The sequence below is a fragment of the Rhincodon typus genome, chromosome 13 (genome assembly GCF_021869965.1).
Source record: "Rhincodon typus isolate 14 chromosome 13, sRhiTyp1.1, whole genome shotgun sequence".
Taxonomy (NCBI): domain Eukaryota; kingdom Metazoa; phylum Chordata; class Chondrichthyes; order Orectolobiformes; family Rhincodontidae; genus Rhincodon; species Rhincodon typus.
Window position 1 is genome coordinate 18,995,356 of NC_063344.1, and position 10,448 is coordinate 19,005,803.

Sequence of the window (10,448 nt, forward strand, 5' to 3'; positions counted from 1 at the left end):
AGGTGAGAGAGGAAAGATTTAAAAGGGACTTAGGCATTTACAGATGCAAGTTCCAACATAAATGCAGGCAAATAAATTTCTAACAGTACTGTATAAGAAAAGGATTGAACATGATTGACCATTGATGTTACATACCACAGGTTTATATTGCACCTGATCCAAAAACTTCATATGACTGTTTACATGTTAATTAAAACATGCAACAATGCTTGCATTTTTAATTTGGTTGAACATCCTAACATGCTTCACAAGAATGCTAAGGATTTCCTAAAGTGTAAAAGCTTGGTCAAAGATTATGTTTTAAGGGGAAAAGAATTGCAGAGATTACAGCTTTTTAATAATTCATTCAAAGGATAAGGGTGTGGCAGGCTAGGCTAGCATTTATTGCCCATCTCAGAGGGCAGTTAAGAGTCAACCACATTGCTGTCATGATCATCAATCAACTCTTAATTCCAGAATTTCTTTTTATTGAATTCAAATTACATCCTCTGCTAGGAGCAGGACTTGAACCTAGGTCCCCTGAACATTACTGGAGTCTCTGCATTGACAGCCCCCTAATAATACCACTAGGCCATTGCCTACCCTATCCTAGGCACCTGAAAGCACAGCTGTCAATGGTGGAGCAAAATCTATGGGGTTGTACAGGAAGCCAGGATTGGAGGAGGGCAGAGATCGTTGTAGTTAAGGATATTACCGGAATATGGTGGGTTGAGGCAATGGACAGATTTAGCACAAGAATAAGCATTTGAAATTGAGACATTGCTAACGTAAATCAAGGCAATATAATTGTGAGCATAGGTACTTGGTGTGAATTAGGATGTGGGCAGCCAAGTTATGGGTTTACTCTAACTTTTTTTTATCTTCTTAAACATCTCACATAATTCAGCCTTTTTAAAAAAAAAGTTCTTTCACAGGATGTGGGTGTAGTTGTCTGGATCAGCATTTATTACTCATTTGGGAAGGTGGTATTGAGCCACCTTCTCGCAGTCCATTTGGTGTGATGACAGCTAGAATGCAGTTGGGAAACAAGTTCCAAGTTTTTGACCCTATCACTCTTAAGGAATAAGGAAATTGTTCCAAGTCAGGATGGTGTATGCAACTTGCAGAGGCCTAAGCTATTGAGGACACAGGGTTATATCTCATCATGGTAACTAGTGAAAGTTAAGTATAATTTAAAAACACTGAACATAACACTAGACCCAGTAATGATACCATGGCAATGTTCATTGATTGCCATAAAAACCCATCTGGCTTATTAAAGTACTTTAGGGAAGGAAATCTGCCATCCTTACCAGGTCTGCCCCACATGTGACTCCAGACTCATACCAATGTGGTTGACTCTTAACTGCTCCTTGGAACGGTCTGACCACTGATTTGTATCAAAACGCAAAGGCCATGGTCTGAACATAGGAATCGGGAGCTGTAGCTGCCCCTCAGGCCAACTCCAACTCTGCCATTGAAGAAGATCATGGCTCACTGCATCCTCAACTTCACGTTTCCTGTCTGCCACCGATAACTTCACACGCCGCTCAAGCGTCTAAGGGAATTGCAAACCTGCCCGTGCAACCTACTCCCAGAATTTAACCCTCCCCTCGGCCACAGATGGGTGAAGAGTTTCAGGAACATGACATTTCAAGTAATAGTAGTGGTGGTTTGTGGTGGTGAGGGGGGGGGGGGGGGGGGGAGTGTTGCACAGATCCTAAGTACAGATTCTTTTAAGGAAGGGAGCTGCCATGCTTTTGTTACTGTGTCCTGCCTGCCTGTCCTCTCTCAGCGACAACGTGCTTTTGAAGATTGTTTGCAGTTGCTTCAAAGCGAAGCAGGTTTCTCGCTGGTGAAGGATACGCGTGTTGCTGTTTGTCTCCTCCCCGGATGCTGTGATTGACAGATTCTGCAGAGCCCTGCTATGTGTGTGTGTGTGTGCTATATATTGTGTGGGCGCTTTGCAGAGAGCAGTTGTTCTGAACAGGACCCATCACAGAATAGGACTGCAGTAATTTAACTCCCTGTCTCCTGTGGTGTAACCAGAAATTAGGACAAATTAAAACCGTTCCCCCTCTGCCGTTATTCTTTTTACATGTAAAAGACCTGTCCTACTGATTGTTTGTCATTGAGCGGAAGGATATGTTTTAAATCGTTACAAGAGCAGTGACGAGAGAGAGAGAGAGTGGGAGAGAGACAAGACTAAGCTCCGGGCTGTGTCAGTTTTCGGGTGAAATTAACATGGCGAGCGACTCTCCAGCGCGAAGCTTGGATGAAATCGACCTCTCGGCTCTGAGGGTGAGTAACCCAGATCAGAGCTCTCCTTGCGCCAGATCTTGCTTTCTTCCGGGAGATACATTGTTCCCTCTGTAGTACTGTCACAATCTCCGACACACCAATGTAGCAGTTGTGTGTCACAAAGATGTGCGATGTTACAATCTATATTTCCTGTCCTGTCTCAAAATTGTAGTTAATTGGCAAAAGGGATAAATAACACGTCTAAACCGAGTTGCTTGAGTTTATGTGTAGAAGTGTTAAGCTCATCATTCCAGTAAGCTCACTGTACGCCAATGTCACAATGAATGGGGTGAAATGGAACCTGTTTAGATTTTTTTTCATTCATCGACTACACCTCCGCTCCCCCCCCCCCCCCACCGCTCCGTCCAACACCACCCTCCCTCATTCCCGCAGTGAATTGTTTTAATTTGAAGGCATTTGTTACCTTGTGTGTTTGTGTGCGCTCCTAAACCGAGTCGATGTTTCATAACATGCGTTTGTAGAGTCTCCGGTTGAAGAGCTTCCTTCAATTTTTCTGCAGAAAATGAATTGTTGCTTATTTTCAAGCATTCCGTGAAATTGAGATTGCTGGTTAGAGACCAGGTACGGGGCAGCCTCAGCTTTTATAACATAGAGAGGAAAATAAAATACAACTGGATAAAGGAAGAGAATCTTGGGCCAGCGGTATCGTGCTGTTTCATTCAGCCTTCACAAAATGTATTTGCTATTAGGGAGGTGGTGGTCAAAGAGTCCTGAAGGGAAAGCTTGCGGATGAGAGATTCCATCTCTGTGTGGATCTCATGCACAGGACCCTCTGTTGGTTTAATGGCTACGGCCATAGGAGCTGTTATCAGCGACAGGCGCTCACTAACATAATGCTTCGAAGGGAAGGAATCGTTTGGATACCAAACAAAAAATCACTACTGTTGTGAACCTAAAATAGCCTGTCGAAACTTGGGACATTTCAGTATTGGACATCTGGTCAGAAGAGAGAGAGAGATTCGTGAACATTTTAAACGACCTGTAATGATCTCTGTTATCAAACCATGTTGATTATTGTGCATGGTATCCCTGCATAACGGTGTCTGGTTGAAAAAGACAGGAGAAAAGACCGGGAAGAGATGGAGAGGGAGACTGCAAGGAAGGGAATGGGGTAGTTGGTACTGGAGAAGGGGTGGGGGGGGGGTTTAGAATGAGGATGAGGAAGAGTATGGGAAGGGGAACCTGAGTGGGGAGGGAGCTGGTCGTTGTGGAATTTGACAATGGTGATATTCCCATTGTTTAGTGTGCATGATTATCAAAAACATCTCTTGTGGAGTCAGTTCGGAATGTAGTGTAAGGCTTTGTTCCGAGGCACTGAAGGAGCTTTCTGGCTAATCATCTCTTGATTTGCTATAGCATGTCTGAACAATTCTGCTCTTGGCATTTTCAAAGAGACTGTCGTGTCAGTGCGCATGTTGGTGGGGGAGAGGAGGGGGGGGGGCAGAAGTCGAGATTTCAGGTTCAGTGCCCTTTCTCCCAGTTTCTGCTTGTGTGGTTTCTTGGGGCAAGTGAGAAAGCCAGTGCAAAAGAGGCACAGGTTAACTCAACAAAGCGCTACTTCCCTCCATTCACTGCCAGTTTGGCAAACTGACAGCAGGAATTTGTGAAGTCTTTCAGCAGAACTGTCACTCTCTGCCAAAAGGAGAGATCTTTGCTTTGTTTTCATCTCTCTCCACCGTCTCGCCTCTCTGAAAGCTCTGTACAACCCTCCGAGATCACTGTTGCCTTCCAATACTTGCCTCCTGCGGATTTTAATCACACCATTAAGGACTCTGTGTTTTCAGCCTGAACCCTTAAGTTCTGGAATCCACTCCTGAAAGGAGGACTGGGAGACGAGAGGTGTAAGCCAATCATTAAAGCCAATTTCTTCGACCAAGCTTTAGGCCATATGTCCCAACATCTCCTTATGTAGCTGAGTGCCACATTCTGTTTCATGACAAGCACCGTGGCGCATTTAAATATATGAAAGGTGCTATGTAAACGCACAAAGTTGTTGCCATCCCCTACCCGAGGGTTAGTATTTTGAGTTGGGAAATGGGCGACAGCACGGGCTGTGTAAATGTGACTGGAACCACTTGCTCATATGGGGACGGAGGGAGCAATTGTCAACACCGTCAGGTCGGGCTGAACGGCCTCTTTCTGTGTTGTTGATTGTGTTGTAGCGGTGTTTGGTGAAAACAGATTGCCCACACGTGAGTAAAGTAGGTTGGATAGTATTGGGATAAGGCTGAGTGTCGAGCAGGCCCACTCTGATTTCCAAAGCTTGCCAGTGTGTTTGAAAGAAGCCAGTCATGTCACGGAATGCTATTCGAGATCTGATATTGGCCCCTCTGCCTTGGAATGTGAAAACTACATGGCCACTGTCTTACATGGTTGGAGCTGCTGAGTTTGGTTACAGCTTGTCTCGAGCGTATGACATGGAGCGGCAATCTCGATCTGTTTTGTCTGGGAGCGAGTTCCTGCCTGCCCTTCCTTCCAAATTAGTAAGGTGTTTTGCGTGGAAAGAACAACAAACAAATTGACAAGAACTCCCCCTAAAACAATCAACGGTCTGTGGTTCTGAAACCAGCAGGGACCCTGATTTGTTTTTCATCAGGTTATGTTTTCAGGTATATGGGACTGAGACGAGGAGAAATTCATTCACTCACAGGACTATGATTTTAGAATTCTGTACCCCTTAATTTTTAATATATTCTTTGGATGACAAGGCTAGCACTAGGTAACAGCCTATTGGTATTATTGCTGGACTGTAAATCCAGAGACCCAGGTAACGTTCTGGAGACTTCATTTGAATGCCAACACGACAGCTGGTGGAATTTTAATTCAAAAAAAAGTTGGAATTAAGAGTCTAATGATGACCATGAATCCATTGTCGATAGTTAGGAAATAGCCATCTGGTTCACTAACATCCTTTAGGAGAAGAAACTGCCATCCTTACCTGGTCTGGCCTACATGTGACTCCAGACCCACAGCAATGTGGGTGACTCTTAACTGCCCTCTGGGTAATTAGGGATGGTTAATAAAAACCAAAAATCTGTGAATACTGTAAATCAGAAAGAAAACAGAACTTGCTGGAAAAGCTCAGCAGGTCTGGCAGCATCTGTGAAGAGAAATCAGAGTTAACGTTTCAGGTCCGGTGACCCTTCCTCAGATAAATGCTGGCCTAGTCAGCGATGCCCTCATCACATGAATGAATAAAAACAAAGCTTGAACTGAGTGGCCTGCTCAGTCATTTCAGAGGGCAGCTAAGAGTCAGCCACTTTGCTGTGTGTCTGGAGTGACATATGGGCAGAGATGGCAGATTTCCTTTCCTAAAATGAACCATGTAGGGTTTTTTTTAATAACAATTGATGGAAGTTTCATAGTCACTATGACTGAGACTAGCTTTCAATTCGAGGTTTATTCGTTTATTAGCCAGCTGCCATTGTGAGATTTGAACCTGCGCCCCCTGAATATGAGCTTGGGCTTCTGGATTACTAGTTCAATGCCATATGACTCCACAACACACACACATGTATCAACGTTGTAACATTGATGATTATTTAATGCTAGGCCTTAAATTTTTAAGATTTTTAAAAATGCTTTTTAAAATATATCTTTTAAAATTTTAAAGATATTTTGGCCTCTCAGGGAATGGACAGGGAAATGACGTTCAAGCCCATGTTTAGTCATTATCATATTGAATCATGGAGCGGACCCAACAGGCTGAATGGTCTACTCCTGATTGCTCTCTCTCTCTCTCTCTGTCTCTGGTGTTCTTATGGTCTATGCTTTATTAGCTGCACCTATGTGCTGCAAATGGCCTGTTATACTCTTGTAGGACGGTGTGAAGTACTCACAGGCTGATTAAAATGCTGACAGATTGCAATGTGAAAGCTCCTTCTGTGGCTCTGACTGTCTTCCTCGCAGCTGATGGTGGGGGTAGTCAGCTTGATACAATGGGAATGACTTCGTGAGCTCTCATAACCCATACAAGGAGGGATTGGATGTAGTCACTCCCAACCACAGGGCAGAGAGTTGCAGAATCATTACAGTACAGGAGGCCATTTGATCCATTGTATCTGCACTGACTCTCCAAATCAGCATCTCACCCAGTGCCATTCTCCTGCCTTCTCACTATAAGATTGTTCCTTTCCAACTAACCACCAAATTCTCTTTGAAAAACTTGATTGAACTATCTCCAGCACACTCGAGGGCAGTGCATTCTAGACCCTAATGAGTGAAAAGGTTTCTCCTCATATCAGTTTTTTTCTTCTTTTGCTAGTTACTTTAAATCTGTGTCTTCTCATTCTTGATCCCATAAGAATGGGAACATCTTCTCCCAATTTACTTTGGCCAGGCCTTTCATAATTTTGGAAACTTCGTTCAGTTTGCTCTTCTTTAAGGAGAACTGACCCAGTTTCTCCAATCTATCTTCATAACAGAAGTTCCTGGTCCCTGATTCCACACTCATAATCATCTTCTGCACTTTCTCCAATGTCTTCCCATCATTCCTAAAGAACTATATACAATACTCTAGCTGAAGCCAAACTACTATCTAATACAAGTTTACCATAACCTCCTTGCTGTTGTGTCTAAGCTTCTATTAATGAAGTCTTGGATACCATGTGCTTTATTAATTACTCTCTCAACATGTTCTGCAAACTACAGAGTAGGACCCCTTAAAGATCAAATAGGTCATCTTTGTGTTGAACCTCAGGAGATGGGAGAGATAATAAATTAATATTTCACGTCAGTAGTTACTCTGGAGAAAGAAATTGAGGCTGGGGATCTCAAGGAAGTAAATATTGATGTTTTGAAAACAGTTTCCATTACAGAAAAGGAAGTACTGGAGGTCTTAAAAAATATAAAAGTGGATAAATCTCCAGGACTTGATCTAGTGTATCCTAGGACTTCGCGGGAGGAAATTGCAGGGCCTCTTGTGGAAATATTTGCATCATCTAGAACTACTGGTGTGGTGTCGGATGAATGGAGAATTGCTAATGTTGTGCCTTTGTTTAAGGAGGGATGTAAGGAGAAACCTGGGAACTGTAGATCTGTAAGTCTGACTTTGGTGGTGGGTAAGTTGTTGGTAATGACTCTGAAAGATAGGATTTATATGTGTTTGGAGAGACAAGGAATGATTAGGGATAGTCAGCATGGTTTTGTGCAGGGAAAATCATGTCTCACAAACTTGATTGAGTTTTTTGAGGAAGTAAGCAGGAAGACTGATGAGGGCAGAGCAGTAGACATTGTTCACTTGGAATTTAGTAAAGCCTTTGACAAGGTTCCGCATGGTGGACTAATTAGTAAAGTTAGATCACATGGGATTCAGGGTGAGCTTGCCAATTGGATACAAAATTGGCCTAAAGACAGGAGACAGAGGGTGATGGTGGAGGGTTGTTTTTCGGACTGGAGGCCTGTGACCAGTGGGGTTCCACAGGGAACAGCTTTGGGTCAACTTCTGTTTGTCATTTATATAAATGATTTAGATAAGAGACTAGAAGGCATGAAATGACACCAAAATTGGTGGTGTAGTGGATAGTGAACAAGGTTATCTAAGATAACAAAGAGATCTTGATCGATTGGGTCAATGGGCTGAAGAATGGCAGATGGAGTTTAATTTGGATAAAGGCAAGGTATTGCATTTTGGTAAAAAAATCAAAGGCAGGTCTTATACAGTTAAAAGTAGGGCCTTGCTTAGTCTTGTATAACAGAGAGACCCAAGGGTTCAGGTGCATAATTCTTTGAAGTTGGCATTACATATAGATAGAATGGTTAAGAAGGCATTTACTTTCATTGCTCAGACCTTTGAGTATAAGTGTTGGGACGTTATGTTGAGGGTGTATAAGATGTTGGTGAGGCCTTTTCTGGAGTATTGTGTCCGGTTTTCGTCAACCTAATATGATTAAGCTGGAGAGGATTCAGAAGATATTTACCAGGCTGTTGCCAGGAATGAAGGATTTGAGTTATAAGGAGAGGCTGGATAGGCTGGGACTGCTTTCGCTGGAGTGCAGGAGGTTGAAGGGTGATCTTATGGAGGTTTATAAAATCATGAGGTGTATAGATAAAGTAAATGGCAGGTGTCTTTTCCCCAGGGTGGGGAATTTCAAGGCAAGGGGGCATATTTTTAAGGTGAGAGGAGAAAGATTGAAAAAGACATGAGTGGCAATTTTTTTATGCAGAGAATGTTCTGTGTGTGGAATCAACTTCCAGAGGAAGTGGTGGATGTGGGTACAGGTGCAACGTTTAAATGACATTTAGATAAATACATGAAGAAGAAATGTTTGGAGGGAAATGGGCTAAATGCAGGCAGGTGGGGCTAGTTTAGTTTGGGATTATGGCCGGCATGGACTGGTTGGACCAAAGGGTCTGTTTCTGTCCTGTGTGACCCTGTGACTTTATGATTCTATAACTTAAATGACAAATGCAGATATATACACCGGTCTTCCGACTGCTGCATCATTTTTCGAATTGTATCCTTTACTTTATGTTGTTTCTCGGTATTCTTCCCTCCAAAATGCATCACCTCACTCTTCCCTACGCTGAATTTCATTTGCTACCCACTTTCTAAGTCGTTCTAAAGTTCTAGACTGTCCTCCTCACAGTTAACATACTTTCCTGTTCCGTATTGCCTGTTAATTTGGAAAACCTGCTGCATAGACCAAATGTCTCTACTTCCTCAGGAGGCTAAGGAAATTTGGCATGTCCACAAGGACTCTTACCAATTTTTATTAATGCACCATAGAAAGCATCATATCTGGATGCATTACAGTGCGCTTTAGCAACTGCTCTTCCCAAGAACGCAAGAAGCTACGGAGTCGTGACCACAGCCCAGTTCATCACACAAACCAGCCTTCCATCCATTGACTCCATCTATACTGTCTCAGGAAAGCTACCAGCATAATCAAAGGCCCCTCCTGCCCAAGTTATACTCTTTTCCACCCTCTTCTGTCAGGTGGAAGATATAAAAGTTTGAATATATATATTTATATTTGCCTAGCCAAGACACCCTCAACCTATGAGTGAATTAAAAAAAAAACAGCAGTTTGCCAGTGGCCAGATGAGTTTTAATGAATTTAGGTGAAAAGTAAGTTTTGACCCAGATCTTTTTAATGTGTAAAACAGTTCTGATCAGTTTTTATTGTGCTGTAATTTCAACAATGTTGATAAAGCCACTTAATACAGTCAGACAATCCCATCCTATGGGCTATTGTACCAACATACTCACTGGATGTTTGTTATTGAGAAATAATGTTTGAAGCAGACATTGACTCATTTATAACGTGACCCGACACATTTTTTGTTGGAAGTGGTTTCCTTTTTTGAATCACATGTAAACCTATTGCTTCATCAAGTCCTGGTCTATTCATTCACACTAAGTTGTGTTGACTGTTTGCTGAGGTGACAGGTTAAACTGTTTCTGTAAAGCATCCCACTTGTGGGTTGAGCAAATTGCACTGTATTCATGTTCCTGTGGGCTCTTTTACATTTGATTATGGGTCATGATTGGCAGCAGCAAGGCCAGCATTTACCCCCGTCTGTGAATGCCATGAAAGGTGGTGATGTGCCACTGACTGCTGCATATCTAGGTTTGAAGCTCACCTTGTCTGATTAACACTGGTTCAATTAACTGAGTTTCTCTTGTGTTTTGACTGCTTCATCAATACAAATGTGATGGCAAATATTGGCTTCTTGCCGTTGTTTAACTTTGTGTATAAAGCCCAGAGCTGGGAAAGGACAATTCAACAACAACTTGTGTTTATATAACGCCTTTCTAAATGTTAAAGCACTCCAAAATGCTTCACAGGAGTGTTACAACATAGAACAATGTTGTTACTAGTTCAGTAACATTGCATCACCACACTGTTTGGAACAGGATGGATACTGAGATACAGTCGGGTCCAAAGCTGCAAGGACATATTGAGACAGCCAAACAAAAGCATGAATGAAAAGAAAGTTCAAAGGAAGTGACTTAAAAATGAAATGTGGAAAGAGAGATGTGAGGTAGAGGAGTTCAGACAGTATTGTGATATGTCTCACAGCTAGTATGAAATGCAGAGATAGTCGGAATTGCCGATGCTGGAGTCTGAGATAGCAAGGTGTGGAGCTGGAGGAACACAGCAGGCCAGGCAGCATCAGAGGAGCAGGAAAGCTGATGTTTCGGG

General features: G+C 42.7%; 1 protein-coding gene across 1 annotated transcript in view; it reads left to right on the forward strand.

The window, feature by feature from the left end:
• The first annotated feature begins 1,971 nt into the window (after nt 1-1,971).
• Nucleotides 1,972-10,448, forward strand: part of tnika (TRAF2 and NCK interacting kinase a) — a 206,858-nt gene continuing 198,381 nt past the window's right edge. The window contains exon 1 of the mRNA XM_048604542.1: nt 1,972-2,280. Coding sequence (XP_048460499.1) covers nt 2,224-2,280 — 57 coding nt within the window. The 5' untranslated portion in view covers nt 1,972-2,223. The remainder of the gene's footprint in view (nt 2,281-10,448) is intronic.